This window comes from Sipha flava, unplaced genomic scaffold (genome assembly GCF_003268045.1).
Source record: "Sipha flava isolate LNK unplaced genomic scaffold, YSA_version1 163_pilon_pilon, whole genome shotgun sequence".
Lineage (NCBI taxonomy): Eukaryota > Metazoa > Arthropoda > Insecta > Hemiptera > Aphididae > Sipha > Sipha flava.
Window position 1 is genome coordinate 791,911 of NW_020271821.1, and position 24,810 is coordinate 816,720.

At 33.5% G+C, this 24,810-nt stretch overlaps 1 protein-coding gene across 5 annotated transcripts in view; it reads left to right on the forward strand.

Moving 5' to 3' along the window:
• Positions 1-23,677, forward strand: part of LOC112679480 (solute carrier family 12 member 6) — a 309,155-nt gene extending 285,478 nt beyond the window's left edge. For 3 of the 5 annotated variants that reach the window (XM_025549297.1, XM_025549300.1, XM_025549301.1), the window contains 19 exons: positions 8,532-8,608; positions 10,748-11,011; positions 13,133-13,318; positions 14,413-14,648; positions 15,465-15,649; positions 16,243-16,404; positions 16,494-16,650; positions 18,984-19,122; positions 19,239-19,492; positions 20,037-20,156; positions 20,480-20,842; positions 20,920-21,109; positions 21,191-21,406; positions 21,516-21,623; positions 21,771-21,827; positions 22,565-22,681; positions 22,746-22,861; positions 22,941-23,080; positions 23,400-23,677. In XM_025549297.1, the coding sequence (XP_025405082.1) occupies positions 8,532-8,608; positions 10,748-11,011; positions 13,133-13,318; positions 14,413-14,648; positions 15,465-15,649; positions 16,243-16,404; positions 16,494-16,650; positions 18,984-19,122; positions 19,239-19,492; positions 20,037-20,156; positions 20,480-20,842; positions 20,920-21,109; positions 21,191-21,406; positions 21,516-21,623; positions 21,771-21,827; positions 22,565-22,681; positions 22,746-22,861; positions 22,941-23,080; positions 23,400-23,491 (3,179 nt within the window). In that variant the 3' untranslated portion in view covers positions 23,492-23,677. The remainder of the gene's footprint in view (positions 1-8,531; positions 8,609-10,747; positions 11,012-13,132; positions 13,319-14,412; positions 14,649-15,464; positions 15,650-16,242; positions 16,405-16,493; positions 16,651-18,983; positions 19,123-19,238; positions 19,493-20,036; positions 20,157-20,479; positions 20,843-20,919; positions 21,110-21,190; positions 21,407-21,515; positions 21,624-21,770; positions 21,828-22,564; positions 22,682-22,745; positions 22,862-22,940; positions 23,081-23,399) is intronic. The other 2 variants (XM_025549298.1, XM_025549299.1) reach the window with 2 other exon arrangements.
• The last annotated feature ends 1,133 nt before the right edge of the window (positions 23,678-24,810 follow it).

Below are 24,810 nucleotides of genomic sequence, written 5' to 3' on the forward strand. Positions count from 1 at the left end.
GACAATCTTGTAAAATATTCAAGCTGCTAGTGGTTATATATTATGTATCTTTTATCACAACGTATCCATAAACGCAATTCAAGGGGGGGGGGATTTTGGGGTGCTTGAACCTAATCAAGTATCTGATTGTTTGCTTATAAAAAAAAACAGTCACAAAACAAATTTTTTTCAAAATTATAAAAACAAAAAAATATAATATCTATAGTTAACAGATTATTCGATATTTTTTGGTTTTTTCTCGAGAGGAAATCGTTTGATCGTTTGTATATATTACGCTGTAATTTTAAAAATTTTCCTAGAGAACTTTTGTTCTCATGTAGCTTGAAACGTCGTATTAAAGGCATGGTGAGAAATATTTTTATAAGACTAAATTGTGTACGGTACGTATGTCTAACGAAAACTGTTAACTACCGGTACCTACAGTCTGAGCTTTAATTATGTACCATTAAGTTCGAATTAATAAGTTTAATGAATCCGATAAAATATACAGGAAACCATAAGTACCAATATCCTATAGTATTTCATCCTGTATAGTGTTTGCATAAATCGGAATCCAGAGCGGGGAAAACAAAGAAATATTTTTATAAGCAATACGTCGTATATCACGTATAAAAAAAAAAAAATAATCAATCCTTGTCTGGACGCCAGACACCATTCAACCATATTTTGCTTTGAATTCATCTTTCATATCTTCATGCAGTATTATAGTGAATTTGTATATATAATGGTGTATACTACTCTACACGATCCGACAACTGTGTTGTGGGTTATCAGATCAAAACCACTGTAAACACACAACATCTATTTTATAGCATTCCCGAAGAACAATCGTCGTTTTAACATTTTTTTCCTCGGCAAACAGTTTCGAATAAACACCTATATATACGTTCAAGCATCATTTCAATGATGGACTTCACATTTACCCGCTGTGAGTTGACCTCGTTGCTTTTAAAACGGGTAAAACGCGTTCATCCAACATACCGACAACGGACTCCGAATATCTACTAGTCCTTTTTATTTATTGGAACAAATAAAAAAAATAAAAATAGTAATAAATCTATCGAATGGAAGCTCTCAATGTTTAAACGCGATGACGGAGGATTGGAGAAGGGCGTTCATATGAGCTATGGTTATATGCAATCCCGGAACTCCGGAGGTTTCCGAAAGTGTAACAAAAAAAAAAAACGTTTTGTTTTATAGCTATTTTACGAAGAAAAAAAACGTTTGAAAACCCATCTTTATAAAATTATATTATACAACTCATGTACAGTAAATTTATATGAAACACTCATTTACAACCATTGCACTAAAATTATGTTAAAAAAAATACTCTTACAATTTTATTATAAATATACAAACAGTGAATCAGTTCTAAATAAGTAATTAACTAAATGTTTAAATAAATTTCATACATAATATTCCTACGTCATAAAAACCAAACATGATATAGGTACTCTTTATTTTGTTTCAACTCTTAATATATGCTTTTAGCCTTCTCAAATTAAAAACGTATTCGAAATTATTTATTTAATTTATCTCAGTCCAAATAAAATATTGTTTAAAGGTCACCGTGAGTTAAAAATCAATATAATAAATATTATTAGTAACTAAACATAATTAACTATTCACTAGAACTAGTGAAACTGTCCTAAGTAATTCGACGATGACATTAAATAATTAAAAACAAAAAAAGTGTTTCAGAATAGTGCTGCATAAAATATATTTTAACGAATACAGAAATAGTTTTGGCTGAGCTAATAATATCGTTATTGATATGACTATAACGATAGTATTTCTTAATGCGTCTAATTACAGCTCACTAATATCAACTGAGAATGAAGACATAGTAAAGTGTAAGTGATCAAAAGAATCGATAAATAATGTCCATCCGATTTGTCTGCGTATTGTATTTCATAAACAATTCGAATAGAACATTAGAAAACATGATCTGGAAAAGTTAAGACGTGGAACAGCGCTTAATTATTCAAGTCAAAAACACGACATTGTCACTGTGTATGTAGATTCAGTGTTTAGGTTAAAAATAATATAGTGGGATACGGGTGTAAGTAAAACTGCTGCATTAATAATTGATATTAACCTTCGGTAAAGCTATTATAATCTAATTTTTTTGTAATCCATCCTTGAAAATTTAAACGGCATATATAATATGATATGTATGCAGATCGCGGTAGTTGTAAACATTTTGTGTACACAATATGACATTACCGAACACCCAAACCTACAGCCAAGAACCCTATACAACAATAAAACATCCAGTTTTTCAGATATAAAATTGTTATAATAATAAAAAAAAAAAAAAAAACGAAAAGGAAGAAAGGAAGAGAATAAAAAACGCCAAACCGCGTTTCGATGCTATATGCATCATCTCTCATATGGTATATTTTTCCGTTCTCAAAAAAGTTATTTTCGGTTTATGTGAATCGCTACATATGATATACTTATTATGTGCCCAACGATTATACGAGAAAAACAAGTCGAATATATGCACGTCGGTGTGCACGTATATTTATGTAGACGTGAACAAAATACATTTATTAAAAGGCTACAAACATCGCAATCCACCAAATTATACCACCGGGCCTTTATGTGTAATTTATTTGTTTTGCTGGTTACCTGTATACACGCTCGCGTACCAAAAACGATTTCGTGTAATGGCCTCTCATTCGATATAATTAATCGCCCCGCATGCTTGCGTCAACTCGGAGTTCGATCTCCGTCGCTGTTCAATAAAATAGTAATAATAACCAAGTTGTAGTAGTAGTAAATAATAATAACGTATCGATAAAAACTAAAAATATATGAATACACACCACCGTCATTAACGGCGATAATAAATGTTAAATGCGCGTGAACGTCAGTGAGCCGTAAATATATATTATGTGGGGCGGACAGTGGTGACGTTTGGGAGGGGGGTCCCAGAAGCTTTTAAATAAAAAAAATTTTGCCGAATAATTCACCCTACACACTGGGACGTTTGTTTTTAGGCGTGTATATGTGTGTGTGTGCCCCTCCCCTCACAGTCGAATGACATGCCTTATCCCTGCTATGCCACTATTTAAAAGGTATGTATACAGGATCCGTTTTATTGAATTTTTAGATTCTCAATGAAACGATGAATGTGTTGGTTATACCATGATGTATATTTATTTTATATTTGTGTACACGATTTTGATCAGAAGGATTATTCCGATCACCACAATCGTGAGAGATTTCTGATAGGAAATGAAATATATTTCGTACTCAGAGAGGGGTCATTTTACGAATTTCTTAACAGTTTTCTTAACAATTGCGATAAACTGACGAAAGTCTATAAAATTACGGCTACTGTTTTTTTTTTTTTTTTTGCAAAAATTAGATCATTAAAAGTTCAATAAAACTTATTAAGATATTTGGTTCTTCTATTGTAATAACGGTTTTTATAAAATATTTATATTTTTAATATTTAATATAAGCTGATCCGATTTTTTTCATTCATAATTATGTTTTTAAAAATAACGTTACATTAGTTTCAAGTTTAACACCAATATAACAATACCATTTTCTAACCCTTGTATCTCGGCCGACCTTAATATCTCACCCAACTTAGGAGTTTCGTTCTTTTTTTTTAAATTTCTCAGTAGCCGATAATCACTTATATAACCATTTCACTCTTTAAACATTAGATCCCTTGCTGTATAATCGATGTGCCTTGAGCCAAAACTGTTGTAAGCAAAGTAAATGTATTTGATGCCATATTAAACGAATAGGAACAAATTAACGTAGCCGTTTGGACATTGCCGTTTGGACGTGGGGACAAATGGACGCAAAAAAAAAGTATATATATTTATAAGTTATAAAACCATTGATATTTTATGTTCATAATATAACTAATGGTATCGTATCATAATATCAAACCTTATCGAATTTGACCGTTTTGGCAATAGGTACCTTTTATATCAATACATAAACCTTTTTGGTTTTTAAAACGTGTAATAATTTATGTAACACTTTATCGAAACACGGTGATACACGAGACACGACAATACACATCTATAACCGTGTTAGTCGTGTACAAATTGCATTCAAGTGTACATGTAAGATGTCATTAATTAATTCAAATCGCGATGGTGAAGTTTTTTGAATGAATATTTTTGACATTACAATTTACATATTATAATAAATATAAATAACTTATTTATTTTATTTACCGATTTATATATATATATATAATATATATTTTTTTTTTTTTGCGTCCATTTGTCCTAAATCGCATATTAAAGTCAAATATATTAATAGTATTCAAGTTATTTTAATTTAATGAATATTATAGCCAAACAATAATACTGATATTTTACGAAAATTACCTAATTGAGTAATACATAATTGAATGCCATATGAAATCATTATACAACAACGTTCCGCTGGAGATCGTCATGGTTGTGAGAGAGAAAATGTATACATTTATGTAATTAAACTTGACTATTATTGGACATTTTCTTGAAACCATATTAATTTATTTACAAAATACATAAGTTTCTAAAATATGTACAGTAAAGAATATCAAACATTCAATTATGATTCAATACACAGTCAGAATAACACAAAATGTATAGTACAAAAGTGAACCAATACTAAATGGTAATTCATTATTTCAAGATAAACCGGCTGCAATGCAGGTACTTGCGACCGACCAGTAAAATGCTATTCTTACCACCAATTTTAAATTATTCTAAGTTGCTACGCGACACAGATTGCTTGTATTCCGTCGTTAATTATACGTTACGAGGACGTTTATATTTGCATCGTTTTTTACACTCGGCGTCAGGTTGTGCGAATACCAACATTTGAACATCAAAAGTTTGTCTTGATAATAATTGAATTAAAATCATTATAGAAATGGTATTTTTTTTTTTTTTTTTTAAGTAGACAAAAATCGAACTTGACGTCACTAATTGTCAAGGTTCGGAACCGCTCGCTACATAGTTTTTATTCCGATTCTGTTTTGGATTCACCCTTTCCCATCCATGTAAAAGAGGAACGAAAATATCGTATTCCGCAGTACGCTAGATAAATATGTAAATCGTGTTATTATTTCGAAATATATTATCGCACCATTTTTCTCTTTGAATACGCCAAAAGACTCCGTTGCACTAAAATACCAATCGATACGAAACATCTAAAACGTACAAACCTCCGGATGAGTTAATCTCGACATTCGTGATCGACAAGTCGTGAGGCTCGCCGTAGAGTCATTTTTACCGTCAGAACATCCCCCATACGCACCATCGACGGCGTTAACGTCAAAAATAAATCATGTTCCATACGGCGGTGAACATAACGTGTGTCGCATACTCTATAATATATTCACGTATGAATCGAAAATGCCGATTTAATCACAATACGCATTTATACTCGAACACAGTTCTCATTGCTAGAACATCGATAAAGTATAAAACTCTCATGACGAACCGGTGAGATTTTGCAATGGATATAGTATGGGGGTTTAACGGGTAGTGGCGAAAATAATTTCATCAGCCATTCGAAGTCGGCAACACGCCTGCTCGAAATTAATCTTGACCGCATGCCTGAGATCGGCAGTGTATCAAGATATTTTTTCCGCGATTGCGAGTGACGTTCTACCGCGCTGCAGTTTAGTCCTGTACATGTATATGGTTATAAGTACTCGTAGGTGCTTACGTGCTACAAGTTTTTTCGACGAGCTGCGGTCCAAGGCCAGAACAGTTAACGCGGATCGAATTTCACGTCCACGACGTCTAAACGAAGTATATAGCCTGATAAATGTTTATATGTTTAATTAGTATAGTTTTGAAACGGCCATGCATAGTATTGCATAGCACAATCGAATAAAAAATAAATAAATAAAAAAAAGAAAACAAATTAATAGTTAGACGAAGAAAATTAATTAAATCCATACCAATTATGAAATACTCTCGAATAGCTACTGTTGATCAATGCACGTCGTCCGACAAAGCGGACAAGGGCAATCGCGGTGAACATATTAAATTATTACTCTGCTGTATAATATCTGTTTTACGAACTTCTAAACAACGAACTGTTTTGTGGACCGATGCAATTATTCCTTAAAATAAACGTTTCCATTTAACGAATTTATTTTATTTTGTTGCATACGTATACTATGTGCGGTCAAATATTTCCACCAATCGAATACTACACGTCAATATCGCCAGCATCACTGATCGAATATTTTATGGTAAATCGCATGAGAATTTCATAGCCACGCGAATAGTACACACGGCGTTTTATAAAACGTGCATAACATTCAAATGCCCGTACACTTCAAAATGTGTTTTGGAACGTATATATTTGTTATTGCACAACCCCCTTAGGTTTTTAAACATCTAAGCCGGCCGTCGTCAAAATATAGGAGTATAACACATACTATTGTGTAAGCCTGCGATACGTGTTGATATTGTTGTAGTTTCATTTATTATTGAACGCTATAATGCGGCGAATTAACGAAAACTGTTTTGATAACGCTAAAATAATTCACGTATTATACAGTAACGGAAATACTTGATACATAACCAAGGGCAAGTAATTGGTGCTTCCATATAATTTCTTTAATTGAAGAACATTTGCATACTATTTTTTCCAAACGAGTCATTTCAATTATATATTAGAGTGCAATACATTAAAAAACATTTATGAACATAAAATATGTATTAAAATCATTCTTCGCGTCGGTGGCGGCAGCCAAAATAAAATTTCATAACAATAATTATTATGCTCCAATATGGTTTTAGTTGAAAACTTTTTTATATGTAACATTTGAATTAATTTTACTGCATAAAAAAATCATTATGGATGTGTTTGTTGTTAATACAAAACTTTGCGAACAATTAATTTTATTCGTAAGTTTTTAAACGACTTTTTTACTCGTATTTCTCGAAACTCAAATAATTTTACATAATTAATAGTTTATTTTAATTTACAGTAATGCGAATTTAATGTGTTTATTTTTCAGATTGAATTCCTTGTTTATTAAATAAACTTAATTTCACTCTATACTATTATTATACTTCCATCATTATTTTTATAACTTTTAACATTTATTTCTTCAAGAAGTTTTAAATAAAATAGTCATAAAATAATTTTGTTAATTAATAATACGTTGGTATAAGTGGGTAATTCAATGTGAAAATTAATTATTTTCTCCAACATTTAAATAAACTGGTTGTAAATTGAATAAAATTAAAGCTAGTCGACATCCTTCAAATTTTTGAGAAGCACTTCTATGTTTAATCTATTGATAATAATATGAATTTTTTTTTACTTTGAAAACTCATTCACTATATTAAATTAAATGCAATTGTGTCCGTATGTCCGCATAGGTAATTTTTAGTTTATTTTTAATATTTTTTCCTTGTTTTTATTCTTATCGTTATTGTTTTTTTATCCATCTGTAATAGATGTTATTTATGTAAATTGTGGTTAGGGGAAAAGTCATAATAAAAATAAAAAACGTAAAAGTTTTTTTTTTGTCTCTAGTTCAAAAAACGTTCGTTACATTTTTATTGAAGTGCAAATCAATAGAACCGCTCCCACTGCCGTTCTATCTCTAACCACAAACAGGCAGTGTGTAAAAATGGGTCAGGGCGTAAATGAAAATTTCCCAGCTCTTCCCTACTGGTTCAAATCGATGGACTTCGAATATAATGTTTTCAATTACTCATCGGTGAATTAAATGGTATATTTTTCGAAAACATGTTTCCGAGTATACTAATTAATCATGTGGTTTTAGAAATTCCGACGTAACCCACGCAATATACATATAATTCATACAGTTCTAAAAACAGTCATTTTGAATGTCCTAAAGATTTAGCGATCAGTTTAACTTGTAATCGTATAAAACGATAAAAAAACAGCGTTTGTTTATATATATATATATATATATAAATAAAAAAAAAACATAAAGAGTAGTTTAACGTAATGATAATACCACTGAAATGTCAGTTGCTTCAACGCGGAAAACTTCATGATTCATCGCACATTAACCAACAGACTAGTGTTTTTCTACTATTATACTTTATTAATTTGTACATACAATTTTTAACACACATATATATATATATTATTATTCTCTAATCTTGATATTTAACATTTTAATAATAATAATAATATTATAATCAAATTTTAACGGTTTGCGTTTTAAATAATGATTATTACCCTACAGTATTATTAGACTATGTTGTACACTCGAACATTTTAGTAAGGAAAAATGTATTACAACGCATTTTTTATAAGCACTTATAAATAATACCGAGACATTTGTATGCTTTGAAAAAAATGTCGTTATTTCCCCCCAAAAACATAAACCCATTGATCATTTTTTTTATGTCGATATGTAGTTATATATATTATTTATATGCTATGTATTATATCTAAACACATACTCTATATAATTGTAATAATATCTGCGAGTTATTGTTTAGTTGGTTACGAAACGTATTAAAAACATTCTTATCATATTGTGTTATTATAATTTTCAGGTGATGTTAAGGATGAAACTTACACGTCCGAGAAAAACAGAAATTCTGGATATGAAACGAATTTATACCTATACTCCGTAAGTGTTATTAGTTAATTATAAATGTAAGATATTTTTTTATTCTTTTATTTTTTTAACAGTTAACTAAAAACAAAAAATTATATTTCAAAATTAAATACATATTTTTGTTAAGTTTTTTATATTTAAATTTATAACACTGGTCAATTTCCATTGGCGTTATCCCAAAAGTTAATTAAATAGCTTTTGAATGAGTTTTTTTTTTATCTAAACATTAAACGCTAAGTCTTCAAAGTTACGTTTGTAAATAATGACAAAAATGGCAAACTGAATAAATACTAATATTATTTTTCTACCGCTTAACGATCACTCATCAGTTTAAAGAGATCCAAAACTGATTTTTAAATATTTTCCTGTATATTTGTCTTTTATGAAATATCGTTTCTCATTATGCTATTATAAATTGCCATATTTGGCTATTTTGCATTATAGTGACATGTTGTAAAATGTTCCAATGTGGCATACAGAGACGTGACTGACAAGTAAATAATAACACAATAAAGATATATATATATTTTGTGTATGTGTATTATATGTAAAAGTTCTATTAATAGCAAATAAGTGAATTTGTATTTCAATAATTTTCGGATATCATGGATACCTATTTGACATTTTAACGAATAAACTCATTTTATCATAATTAATCATTTCTAGACTCGAAATCGTTTATTTTTTAACTACTACTTAAATTATTAAACACAGTGGTACCTAGTAATAATAAATCACAATATTCTTTTATTTATGAAATGTGGCTTTACTGCCAAAAATCTAAATAGCCAAGCATTTCATATTACAAGATTACTGGGCTTTGCATTATTATTTTTATTATTGTCTTCATTTTGTACTTAAATTCTATTTTAAAAAATTGTACGACACCTCGAATATTATATTACCAGACAATTTTTTTAAATCGTTACTTTATTGTACCAAGACCTACACCAATTAACATAAGAAATATAATATTATACATACCCTGAGTTCCTGAAATAGTATGTACTAATTTAAACTCTTTATTGTATCATGCATCAGTAATATTTTGAGTCCTTAATCATTGATAACAGAGAATATTCTATTTTTTTTTTTTATCCATTTACAAGAATCATATGTTATACTATTTGTTACTATTTTTAACGGATTTTAGTGTTTAATTTATCAAATACTTACCAATATTTCGAAATAGTTCGTAAAGACCACTCGAAATGCTTCTTTTTGGAACTCATAATATTCATTAGGTATATGATAAACAAACATTTTGAATAACCATCTTATTTTTTCCAATTCATGTGAAACAAAAGCAATCACGATTTAAATTTTATCATTAACAGAAACAATATGTTACATTCAACGCTTCGCACCAAAACGTGCTTAACATTATTAAGCTCCATATAGGCATTAATCTCGTATTTTCTCGTATGATAGAACGTTATAATTAAAAAATATTACCATGTGTATATACACGAATACAGTGTTTAATACATTAGCGTTCCGTGCTTTGTCATGTATTAATAAATTTGTTTGGGACCGTTCAAGCAGAATTCAAATCATTTTGAACAAACACAAAATATATACTGGTTCGCATTAATTTATATAGACATACAGTGTACAGTGTATACGCACAACGATAACTCGACAACTCGAAGAACATTTTGGGTCTTTAGCATATTTTTCACATTTCAAAAAACCGATCAATTTGTATTATTTTTTTTTTTTTTTTTTACAGTCCCTTTGGAATTACAGATGATAAAATAACAGTTAGGACTCGTTTATAACATGAAAAAAATTAGGTAACTCGTATCGGAACTGGTAAGTTAACCGTTCATACTTTTAGAAGGACACTCGTCGATTATTATAAGACCCCTTGCAACAGCTGGGAAATCAAAATGTTTAAATCATTCTATGTGTTATGGTGGTCCTTCGAGGTCCATCGTTTATTTTATTACCCATGTTCGGAATAGACTCATACGTATGTTTTTTTTTTTTTTTATTTGATCGAACCATACATACAAGCGGTTGGTGGCAAATAAAGATCGAATATCAAAATATCGCCATGTTATTATTATTATTATTACTATTGTTATTATTATTATATTGTGTAACAAAATATTTTCTTGACGTGTCCGCACTCGATGCTTTTTACAGGAAGAAATGGACGACCGGCCGCGAGTGCCCACCTTTCTCAATTCGATCGCCGACTACTCGAACACTATCCCGAACCTGGCGGATGCTGATACCAAGTCCACCACCGCCAAACAAGGATCGTCCAGGATGGGCACGTTGGTCGGCGTGTACCTTCCGTGCGTACAGAACATCTTCGGTGTCATACTGTTCATCCGGTTGTCATGGGTGGTCGGCACGGCAGGCGTCATCTATGGGTTCGGAATCGTGTTTACCTGTTGCTGCGTGGTAAACATTAGTATATTATCATTAGCATAACGACTGAATTGCGTGATAACGCGAATAATTCGGTGATGCTTGGGAAAATCTCGGTTAAAATCACAGTCAAAAGTTTAGAATTTTCAGAATTCAAAAATTCAAATTCTATCGCTACCTAATAAGAAAACTTTTGTTCATATTTATAATACCTTTAGACCGATATTTTGCATAAATTTTGAAAAACAACAAATTACTTTATAATAAAATAACTAATTGTAAATTATAAATTCTAAAAAACTATAAACTTTTTCGACTAAATATGTTTCTCCCGACCAACCACCGAATCATAACAATAGACCGAGGATTGAAGGCTCTCGTGAGACTATCCTCTGAGTGTTGTCGAGACTCATCCGAAAAAAGAAAAAAAAACAATTTTCAACGGATAGGTTTTCACGGGAATATTAAATCATACCTAATTTAATTCTGAAGAAAAAATAATTTCCGTAGGGAGTTAACCCACGTGCATCGTTGTAAATATACCAAAGGTACTGCCGAGAGTGCTTTAATTATATAATAACACTCCGTTAAATGCCGACCAAACTAATTTTCTCGTTGCGTGTTCTATTACAATGATAAAATGTGCTACTCTGTTTTATGTTTTTCTTTTTTTTTCTTTTTTTTTTTTTTTGTCATGACTTATTTCTCTCCGTCTCAATCCCCAGAAGACGACGACACATATTTTAACGGACGACTACGATGCAGTAGTACATCATCACCACGCAGCAACCAAGTCATTAAACTTATAACTAAAAACAACCAATTATTATAAAGTTTGCTTTTGACAACTGGCGAATTGCTTATTACTTGTTGGTCTTGTATTGTTTAAAACACATATAGCAGCAGGTATATGCTGAATAAGAATTAAGTTGACACACGCACGTGTATCTCTCCACACGTTACAATAATATATGTGCTATTATAAACTTGACCCACTTTAGAAATTTCGTATTTTAATCTAAACTTATTCTTTATGAACAATTATACGGTAGAGAACATTGTTCAGATGGCGTCCTTCGTATTTCAAGTATTAATAATTTGTCCCCGGATGCATATTTTCCATCGCTTGGTACACCATTATACGTTGCGTGCATAACTAATATAACATATACCCACTACACAACTTCTACTATGCATTACTTTTGAGCTTTAAGTATCTCTTATTGAGAATCGAGATTTCATGCAAATAAACCGTTATGACGTTTTCGCCGTCATTACTTCGGATTGCCACCTATAGAATTTGACCTTACTGACTATGCATGAAATTCTATATCATATCTTCGGGACAACTATGAAGTTATTGTGAAAACATACTTTTCGTAATAAAATATTCGAAGAGTAAGAGGTGAATATTATAGTGCATTTCTCAGCCTCGATCCCGTCTTATTGATATACCGTTCCGAAAATCTGCCGTTTGTTATACGATTCCGCAACAACATTTGTTTATTTTTCGAAAATATTATTTTTAAATACGTGGTGTTAAAAAAAAGAAAAAGAAAAAGATGAATTGACTCGTCAATGAATGAAAACTATACAAATGATGATCACGCATTTTGTACGTTTTTTTTTTTTTTTTTATTACTTTAACTGGTCTTGATTACAGATTTACAATTACATTAAACCTAATGTTAAACGAAAAGTCCAACAAACCATGATACGTGTAAAAAAAGATCGTTTTACAACATTATTCATGACTACTCGTATCACGTTCATGGTTTAATTATCTTAATGCAACCCATTATCCTATACACGAATAACATTTATTTATATGGAATATAGAATGTATCCTCCAAATCATTCGGCCAAATACACGCTCACATGATTTTCTGCACATAAACTTTTACGCGCCCGTCCAATTACTTAAATGCATATAGTGACGGTTGTGATTTTTAACGACACGCCGAGATTGAACTCCGGTTTGTCCGCTCGAACGTTGTATACGCCCCCGCTATTATAATACACATCACATGCAGTGGTGACGCGTAAAAACCTCTCCCCGTCCCTTTAAATTTTGGCTCAGTCAAAGTCCTCCGCGTATATATGTTTATTAATTTTAATGCGTTTCGTTTTCGTTTTTTTTTTTCTTTTTTCCAGACAATGTTAACCGCTATATCGATGAGTGCAATAGCCACGAACGGCGTGGTGCCGGCTGGCGGGCCGTACTTCTTGATATCCAGGTCTCTAGGTCCTGAGTGCGGGGGAGCTGTCGGTATGCTCTTTTACACCGGTATAACTCTAGCCGCGTCCATGTACATCATCGGAGCTGTGGAAATCATCCTCGTGAGTATATAGTCGACAGAAAATCAATATTGTAATAATACGTAACGGGACTCGTGATCTATTACGATAAAGAATTGAAACGTCACGTCGGGTGTCACACTATAAGATATAATCATGTTGCAAAATATATTTGATTCCATCGACAATCCATATATAGCGTTTACCGTTGTATTATTTCTTGCGTAAAACGGAGAGACGTGTTCACACTTTAGACAAGATGGGTTACGCTACTAGCATCCGCAGCCAGCCAAATTATATACTCTAAACCGGAAGCAAAATATGTTGCACAATCGGTATACATCACTCTCCGAAAATTTCACACACCGCCTCCTAAGCGGTGTGAAAATCAGATATTTTTGTTTTTGATGCTGCAGTGACGTCTCACGCCAGCATTCGCTTTTTATTACAAACTTTACTACAAATGTCATTGCCAGTTTTGAGTTTCGAATAAAAACATCCTTGAGGAAAAAATTGAATGTGGTTACAGATTTGGACAGATTACACGACAACGAATACTGTTGGTCAATACCGGTTTCAAGTATGATATCCAACCTGCGTAACCTATCTCTGCGAACGCACGTTATTGCACCAGGTGCAGTACTACGGGAATGACTGCGAAACGAGCGAACCGTTCTCGTGTACTGACCTGTGTTTTTGCTTATACTTTTCATTAGAACAATTTACAATTCGGTATTTGACTGAACGCAATAGGCAAATGATAACAGACGTGTGCATCGAATCATTTACACAAGAGACGACCAGTGGCGTAGGTAAGGGGACTGGCTTTGGGGGTTCAAAGTCCCCCCCCCCCCATCGACGAAATCTCAGTCAGTTAATACGTCATTTTTATGATTATTACCTAAATATATCGACGGCACATGAATAATATTTACCTATACCATTTCATTACGGTGGCTCGAGTCCACCGACGGGAACTTTTATTATTTCGGTCAGTGTTCGAAACCTGAACCACGTATGCACCAACGTGTTGCGTCGTGGTGTAGGCGCGCGTACCGTTTCCCCACCCCCACTACCCCTGCCCCAACGACGATATTGAACGTAACGTCGAACCTCATTACTGCGCGTTCCGACAGACGTACATGGCGCCGAGTCTATCGATTTTCGGCGACTTCACCAAAGACAGCGGCGTAATGTACAACAACTTCCGAGTGTACGGGACGATACTGCTGATGGTCATGAGCTCGATCGTGTACGTGGGCGTGAAGTTCGTCAACAAATTCGCGTCCGTGGCGCTCGCCTGCGTGCTGCTGTCTATACTGTCCGTGTACGTGGGCATTTTCTACAACTTCCACGGTAGCGACAAACTCCTGTAAGTACACATCACGCCGTCGGTCCTGTTTTAAGGGTGGTGGTCCTCGTAGGTGCAAACTTAGGGGTGCTGAAATTGTCCACCACCTCAAGGTGATCCGTGGGGAGCAAAGCCACCGCTCCCCTCACAAAACCCCTAAAATTACTTGGAAAAAAAATGTTTTAGTTTCACCATTTAATTGTAAATGTAGCAATTTTCTATGTTATAACTAAATATTATTAATAAGTATCACTATTTTTTATCAATAAGCGATCATACTTGTAGACAGTAAACAAAACCAAAATCCTAAATGTTATTCCAGCATTATTAGTGCATCACCAATGCAAACTAAAGTTTACTCATTCTTATAAATGCGAAATAATCCTCTTTAAATAATGTTTTTGGCTCAAAATAAACTGGGGGTACTAATTTAGAACTTAGGGGTGCTAAACACCTCTTGGCACCCCCGTATGTGCGCCAATGGTGGTCCTGTTATTACAACACGTTCACGCGGAGCGAAAGGACGGCCGCGTTCAGAGAGCGCGCCGGCGTTTGCTATTGGATTGATTTTTTTTTTTTCTGAAATTTTCGTTCTTTCCCTGAGCATATGATAATGAAGCACGATAACGTGGTAATGTTAAAATCTAATCTTCCTAATGGATAAAACTTTTCTCTAAATCCATGCCGAGGATAGCTTTTAAGGGATTTGTATAAAGGAAACCTGTAGACAATTAAATTTCCCCCCCCCATCACCACCACTAATGGGTATTACGACCATGTTATATTATATATCACGAGCGGTTATGTGATTGCGCGTATAATATTTTTCACGCACAGCTCGTGCTCGCTGGGAAATCGGCTGCTGAAGGACGTCGACTTAAGGCACTGCAACAAAGCGGTAGGCGGCTACTTGTACAACATATACTGCGCCAACGGAACCGGACCGTGTGACAGCTACTTCGAAATGCACAACACGACGGTAATAAAAGGCATCCGAGGCATCAGCAGTGGGGTTTTCTTCGGTTAGTACTTTATGTTACGCGTATTAATGATAGAACGACAGCGAACCGCGGATTTGTCATCGAATGCAAACCTTTTTTCCTGTTTTCTTATTTTCCGTCGAATCACAATCGTCCACCACGATAAGAGAAAAAAAATAAATAAGAAAACATCCAAACGATCAGCTCTGAGAATGGTCTCTGTTTAACACACTTGTGCGGAATTACTTTTTCGGAAACGTAAAACCGTTGTTGCGACGTTGAATAAATAATAAACCAATAACTCGTATATTTGATTATGGTGAAAACGTGATATTCTAATCGAGAAATGCATTATAATTCATTATTACTTTTACCGGGAACGCGGTTGACCGTTAACAGTGTTTACAAATCTGAAAGCTTACAGCCATCGTTTTCGTTGTATATGTCATACACTCTCGAGTATCGTTTTTTACTGACAATAAAGATAAAACCGTGCGGTGCGCGAAAAAGTGTACATAAACTCGAACGTGAAAATCATCTTATCTAACCAACGTTAAAAATGTTTAACCAGAAGGCTGTCTGCGTAATACTAACAAAACGGGCATCGATATTTATTTTTATTTAATTTGTCACAGAAAATATTTTTGGCAACTTTTTGGAAGCCGGACAGTTCATAGCCAGAGGTCATAAGGTTGAAGACATTCAGCCGTTAGGCAAGAACACGTACAACATGGTAATGGTAGACATCACCACGTCGTTTACTATACTAATTGGCATATTCTTCCCGTCCGTAACCGGTTGGTATTTGTTTTAAGCTAAACAAAAATAAAATCAAAAAATTAATATTCCTCCGTTACTCGTTAATATTATTATTAATTTTGCATAGGGATAATGGCTGGTTCTAACAGATCTGGAGATCTTGCGGACGCACAAAAATCCATTCCCATCGGTACAATATTAGCTATTTTAAGCACATCTTCGGTTTATCTATCAGCCGTCTTGCTGTTCGGAGCCACCGTGGACAATTTGCTACTTAGAGACAAGTAAACTCAATTTTTTACGATCACAATAAAATAATATTAGAAAACGTAGTAGTTGTTTATCGAGAAATATATTTATTTCGTATCTAATCCATCAACGTTCTCGTTCTATATTTTGCCGTGTCCGTCGCATGTATACTTATTAAATAAAATCCTACAAGTATAATAGTGTCACAACTTCGTCCGCATTTTAAATACGTTTTCTTCCAGCTTTACTTTCAAGTATGTTTAAGAGTTGATTAAACAACTGAATGTATAAAATCTAATTTATCGGTATAAAATATGAACAACATGGAGTAAATCCAACGAAATCTAATTTCAGCTGAACGCCCTAAAAGGGACTGGAGATTGTTGTTATCCCTTTTTCTTCTTACGTGTGTGTTGTTTTTCACATGTTCTGGGGGAAAAAACGCATTTATTCGTGATAGAATAGATGGTAGTGTTTTCTCTAGCATCGTGTATATCCCACATATTCTATAACATATACTCGAGTAAAACACAACAGCGTGTCTCGTTTACTTTATGGTTTGTATCACACGCGAATTTCCGAATCAATAATACATCAGGCGCGATATTTAATATTATTATATTATTATATTATCCGGCTATACATCAATGCATAAAATCGACCATCATGTTATTACCATAATATCAAATTGAGCTCGCTGAGTTTTTGACATTAAATACTGTATTAAAATATTATGTGCCGAAAAAAATCTTATCATATCGGACACACACGAGCTTATAATGCGTGTCGCCGGACGACTCATTCAATGTTTCACGTAAATGCGCAAAACCTGACGAAAAACTCACGGATTAGATTATATAGAACAAATAATATGTAGCAGTAAAGTATACGATATTATCATCATTTCTCCGCGGATGTGTACTTTTCATGCTGTCACTTTACGTTTTATCATGAATATGTATATATATATATATATATATATATATACTATATATAGTCTCGCACGTTTCTTTTTCAACACGCTCTGGGTTTAAACAATTCCAACGAGATCATTTTCAAAATTGCAATAAATATGGTTCACACAAAATATTGACGAAATTAGGCCAAATAATAATAATATTATTAACAATAGAATAATGGTTCCACGCTATCGTCCCGTCCCGATTTATTCTCGTTCAGTCAAACTAAGCGTTTTCTCTGGATGAAATGTTTGGATGTCAACGTTCTGTCATAAACGAAACGGTCAACGAGACACAGCGTCAACTCGGTCGTTTATAAAACTCTCGAGTTTCCATTATTTCAGTACGGATAATTTTATCCTTTCATCTATGTACCAAAGATTTAAGTGCCGTCAGCGCGAAAACTTGATTAAATAATATTATACTAAGACTACGGTTGCACAACGAACCACGCAATCCGAACATTGTATTCACACAAATGTTTCAATCGGACCCGTCGATTTACCGCATTTTTGACAACGTACGCTTTTAAAATATTTTACGATCGGCCGACGCGATATCTAGCGCATACGGAATCGATACAAATATAATACGTATTCAATTTCACAATTTTAATCGTACGAAACATCGAACACACGTTATCGGTAGCTCATCCGGCTCCCGTTTTAAAAAAAGGTCCATTTCCAAATGGCTCCCATCAAAAAACATCTAACGAAGAGGTATATTCCTAAACGGCTACGGTTTTTTACAACACAAATTCCTTCCACTTTATACAGACTTAGGACAATCTCAAAAGAGGTAAGGTTAAAAATATCTTGGTGTACACTAAGTAAATGGTTAAAATTATACAGTTAAATGTAAAAAAAAAATCTTATAGTATAATATTAAATTTTAAATTTTTAATGTTAAAAAAATATGAAAAAAATGTAATAAATGTTTGTATAAATAAAAATCTTAAAAAAAAAAAATCATATATCGCGGGTAAATTTGTTAGGCATAATTATACATATTTTCGATATTCCGTTTTATAAATTTTAAATTTAAAAATATGATACACAGGAACTGTATATACTGTATAACAACAGCATCGCGAGGCGCGTAACAACATCGCGCACTTATTATTATGTAAGCTGTTTTGGAAGACAAGCGTGCATATGTCCAATAATTATCGTAGGGTTTACAGTTACACGATTGTACCTGTTTGTATATTTTTTTTTCAACGATGCCGTTTGGGAATTCACCTGTTCGTAAAACCTTTTTTGGCGGAAGCCGTTTGGAAATAAATAAACAGTAGACGGGAGCCGTTTGGGATCCGACGATCGGCAACGTTTCTCGAGCAAACCTACTTGCCAACCAACGGTCAATGTCCCGAGGTGTTTCGTTAAGACCGGTATGTGTTTCTGACGAAGGTTCGGCCAGAGCATTGGAGGACGGCTGGTTGTGGCCAACATCGCGTGGCCGAACGAATGGGTGATCCTGGTGGGAGCGACGCTGTCCACGCTGGGAGCCGGACTGCAGAGCCTCACCGGAGCGCCGAGACTGTTGCAAGTAAGTGGCGGGATCCCATCGCATCGCGCACGAGGCAAAGGGTCCGATGACCGTGTCCGTTGAATAATCGATGATCATTTTATTTGTTTCACCCGGTCGACCCGTCCGTCCGTTAGGCCATAGCTAAGGACGACATTATACCGTTCCTGCAACCGTTTGCCAAGTCATCGGCGTCCGGCGAGCCCACCCGGGCACTGATCATCACCGTGGTCGTGTGTCAGTGCGGTATACTGATTGGCAACATCGATAATCTTGCTCCGCTTTTGGCCATGTTTCTGCTCATGTGTTACGCGTTTGTCAACTTGGCATGCGTCCTGCAGACGTTACTGCGTACGCCGAACTGGAGACCTCGATTTAAATACTACCACTGGTGAGTTGTGTATCGTCTACGCGTACGTCATACGTACTTACGGAACCGTATTGAGGTCTGGTGACATCCCTGGTGAATCACTGTATGTATGTCCCCCCCCCACCAATAGGAAATTTGCATTTTTTTTACAAAAAATCATTTTAGATATATAAAGCATGTATAAAAACATAATATACAAAGTAATAATTACTAATTAACTTTAATAACTATATTTATTACTTTAAAATATTAACAATCAATACTTTATAAAAACATGTAATTTTCTTCAAATTTTTTTGTTTTACAATTGTGTAGAAATGCCTCTTAGAATTACACCCCTGGCCCCATGCTCTCTTGCCCTACGCTGAATACGGTCCTGCGTAGATACATATATTTATACATATATACAGACGTACATAATGTGCGTAAGAATATTTGAAAATGTTTCCGTGCGATTTCAATTATAAATATTATTAATATATATGTGTGTGCGCATAATTAATAGCGACACGCTCAACTCACTAAACTTATCTTATGTAACCCGGTTTTGTGTACAATTCCACAGGACTCTGTCGTTCACCGGACTCGTGTTATGTATCGCTGTCATGTTCATGTCCAGTTGGTATTTCGCACTGATAGCTCTGGGCATGGCCGGAGTAATTTATAAATACATCGAATACCGAGGGTAAGTTAATAGTATAAGCCGTGCAGGAGAAATAATATTTGCAAAATATTAAATTTTTTTCACGCTGTACGACTTTTTTATATTTTTTCCCCCTTTTATCTATCAGTGTTTTGTCTATCACACGTTTAACCTTAATGTGAAACAAAAAAACACTAAGCGGATCAAATACGTCCAGCGTGTAATCATTCGCGATTTATTGCAGCGTATGAGAACGAATAGAAACGACCATTTCAAATTATATTACGCACTAGTTGTTTTTTTTTGTTTTTTTCACCCCTTGTAAAATGGACAAGTTTCGCGATCCTAAACGTTTTACGTTGCAGAGCCGAGAAAGAATGGGGAGACGGTATGCGTGGTTTGGCTTTGTCGGCTGCCAGATACAGTTTACTGCGACTGGAAGACGCGCCGCCGCACACGAAGAACTGGCGTCCGCAGATACTCATGCTGGTCAATTTCAACGCAGACCTGCCCAAGTATCGTAAAATATTTTCGTTGGTGTCGCAGTTGAAGGCGGGAAAAGGGCTGACGGTGAGTGCAACCGTGATCGAGGGCGATTACATTAAGAAAACAGGTGTCGACGTACAATCGACCAAAAAAGAGCTGGTGCGGTTGATGGACGAAGAAAAAGTCAAAGGTTTCGCGGATGTTTTGGTCGCCAAAAACACGTCGGAGGGCCTCAGCCATTTGTGAGTTCCTTGGATTTGATTTTATGACCGCTGTCGCTGGTCGATTTGTTATTGATTTTATAATATTTCGCCGTCAGGATACAAATCGCCGGACTCGGAGGACTAAAACCCAACACCGTCATTCTGGGCTGGCCCAACAGCTGGCAGCAGTCCGAGAACGATCGATCGTGGCAAGTGTTCTTACACACCATCCGTATCGTCACGGCTGCTAAAATGGCTCTGATCGTACCCAAAGGCATTCGATCGTTCCCAGATTCTGCGACCAAGGTAAATATATTACTATTACCGGTTTTTTTTTTTTTTAAATTTTTCTTTCGTATTAACGTATTTTAATTATTTCACGCGCAGCTATCAGGCACGATCGACATTTGGTGGATCGTGCACGACGGAGGTATCCTTATGCTCATACCGTTCTTGCTGAAACAACACAGAACCTGGAAAAACTGCAAATTGAGAATATTCACAGTGGCGCAGACCGATGATAACTCCATCCAGATGAAAAAAGATCTGAAAACATTCTTGTACCAGCTTCGGATACCGGCGGAAGTCGAAGTAGTCGAAATGGTAGGCAATCCGACGAGCACCGTTTCGTTTCGAAAATAATGTATTATATTACCCCGTAACTCTGAATTTTAAATAGGCGCGTTCACTAAGAATTTTTTCTTTGTTTCAGACAAATAACGACATTTCAGCGTACACGTACGAGAGAACGCTTATGATGGAACAACGAAATCAAATGTTAAGAGAACTCAGACTCAATAAAAAAGAGAGTTTCGGAATGGTAAGTGTTAATGTATTAATACTCCTAACCCATAGGACAATATATTGTAACTAATGATAAGTGGAAGTATTCGATTATTCCTTCATTTTTACTGTCTTTAAACACGGCTTTTGGTTTGTTGTTTTATCTTTTTTTGGCTTACAAAAGATGCGTAATATCATAGATTTCAATCGAGAAACACCGACTGGAGAGAACACACCACTGGTTTGTTTCAGTTTATATTAACTTCTAGGAACGCTTTAGTGTAAATGTACCTAGTGAATTGTTAAATATACGTAGATAAATATTAGTAGTGTTTAATTAAGTGAAGTAGAGTAGATATGTTGTAGATAATAAGCAAACAGTATTTACATATCTATAGAACTTAATGCTTCTCTATGAAAAATATTTGCATTTAAAATTTAGCGCTAAAATTTAGTGTCATCGTTATTAATGTAATTAGTTGCTTTCTTCTTCAATATCAAAATAAATCAGTTTGAAAGAAAATTATTTATTATCGTACCTTTTCCAATATATATGTTAGATAATAATTTTATATTGTAGAGAAACATATATTATTTTTATACTGTTTATAATAATTATGTTTTTATTGTTGTTGTTATAATTAACGACTGATTTTTGATCTCGCTTTGATTTTTAAAAGTCGTTGACTCAAAATAATTAACGTTAGAGCGTAATTCCTTGTAACGTTACATTATTGATTTTATATAAATCACCACCAATGAATAGTATAATTGCAGTATAGCAAAAGTAGTTAATGCTTAATATTATTATTTTCAAACGTGTTTTTTTTTTCTTAATTTTTAATCATTTTGTTTGTATATATATATATATGTATTTTAAACGGGCTGCAAACCATAAAATGTATTTTTACGTGTTTTTAATCGTTCAATACACAATTTTTTTCAAACGATTATAACCTTTATATTCCAATAATATAGGTACAATCCATAATAGACCAACACCATAGGAAGGATGCATCTGAAGGAAGATCGGCTACTAAAGTTCGTTTTCAAGAAGAAACCAATGCAGACGATGAAGCAAAAAAATCAAAACCGGTAAGCTTAGATTATAATATAATTTCACACTAGCTATATGAAATATTAATTTTGAATGGAACAGGTGGACAGTGCATTTGACGCGGATGATAAACGATCTGGCAATGGAGATAAACCAGGAGTGTTAAAGGATTCATTGCCAAGAGAGACAAAAGATTCATCTACATCAACATTAAAACCGTAATTATTTAGTTTAAATATTCATCATAACATGTTTTGGTAAACAATTATTGTATTTAAAACATGTTTGGTCATGCAGAGACGAGGACAATGTGAGAAGGATGCACACAGCTGTGAAGTTGAACGAAGTAATTGTCAGTAGATCAAGAGATGCTCAACTGGTTATATTCAACTTACCAGGACCGCCTAAAGACACCAAATTAGAGAGAGAATCCAACTGTATCCTTTTATTATACTTGAATACCATATTCAATGCTGTTCAATTTGTTAAGCTTATATTATTTTTTCCAAATTATCATAATGTTGATCACGTATATAATTTTATCATTCAATTCTATATAAATCGATTTCCTAGAGCTTAGAAGTGAATACGACGCAAACACTATTTCACTATAGTGTTATGCAAACTTACATCAAGTATACAATTTCCTTTTTTGATATTATCATTTGCGCTGGTTCATAAATTATTACCAACCGTTATCAACTACCGATTTATTATTAATGTAAACAATTTGTTCTTAACTCCATTTCTTTGTAGACATGGAATTCTTAGAAGTTATGACCGAAGGTCTCGACAAAGTGCTGATGGTAAGAGGCGGAGGTCGTGAAGTCATCACAATTTATTCATAAGTAACCTGAAGCTCACATCTCGTCCATCAGGTACGAATTTTTTATACTTGTTTACACTAATTTTATGTTGGCCGGCAACTTTCTCAACACGCCAGGCGTCTATCAAATGGTTTTGTTATTTATTTCAAATGTTATTTTGTTTTTCGTTTTGTTTTTAGTATATTATTATTACGTTAAACAAATTGTTGCACATAATATAAAATTGTTCATTGTATTTGATAAAAATCATTATCACTGTTTTCTAAAATATTATAATTATTATTGTTATAATTTACTCGTACGCCCTCATTATAGGCACTTAAGCTTAAAGTTATAATAATATGTATTTACATAGATTTATATACTTGATATAACCCTTAAAGAACAATGCAATGCCAACAATACTTTTGTTAAACATTTATTTTTACATTTATTCATCGAAATCAGCTTAAATACTTAGTTTAATTTAGGCGAACGAATACCAAGAGAAAAATGAAAAGAAAAAAATAAAAAAAACAATAATAATTATGAAACACGTGTAGGAATCATTACGACCTATAATAATACTCCTTTGGTATATTCATCTTCTCGATATAGTATTAACTATTATAATAGTTCGTTGGACGTAGCATTGTTTTGCGAGGCTGTGTTTTTTTTATTCGCTGTACATATTTTAAGGCAAATCGATCATTATAATAATAATATAGTTTATTTACGAGCATAAAATTTTATCAGCTATTGAAATCATGGAATCGCATTTACACCAAAATGTTCAGTTAATCGCGTATTTCTACTTAAATTTTATCGAAATAAAATGGGCCATTCTACTTAAATATTCGTCGACCCAAAATATCATACGTCTAACACTATAAATATATATATATATTACAATTTATATATGATTATATAATAGTACACTGCCAATTTAAATATTTTAACACCTGTAAATTGTGAATCACCATTAAGATACTTACTGAATAACTTTGATTCATCAGTTATAAGTTGTTGTAATTTGTTTGTTTGTTTTTTCCATACGTGAAAAATATTTATTAGCTTATTGTATACGCTAAATATAACAACACGAATGCATTGCAATGGTTACTGCATACATTGACCAAACGTTTGTTTGTTTTTAATATTTTTGTTTTTAAAAGAGTCGTTATAAATTGTTACTAGATTATTACAGACATTCCTAAACATGAAATAGGTTTTAAATAAACGTCATTCAAATAGTTGTTCCAATGAAATATTATTTTAAAACATATTATTGTTATTTTCGTTGATGAATAAACATATAAACAAATAATTAAAAGCTTAAAAATTTTAAGGTTTATATTTCG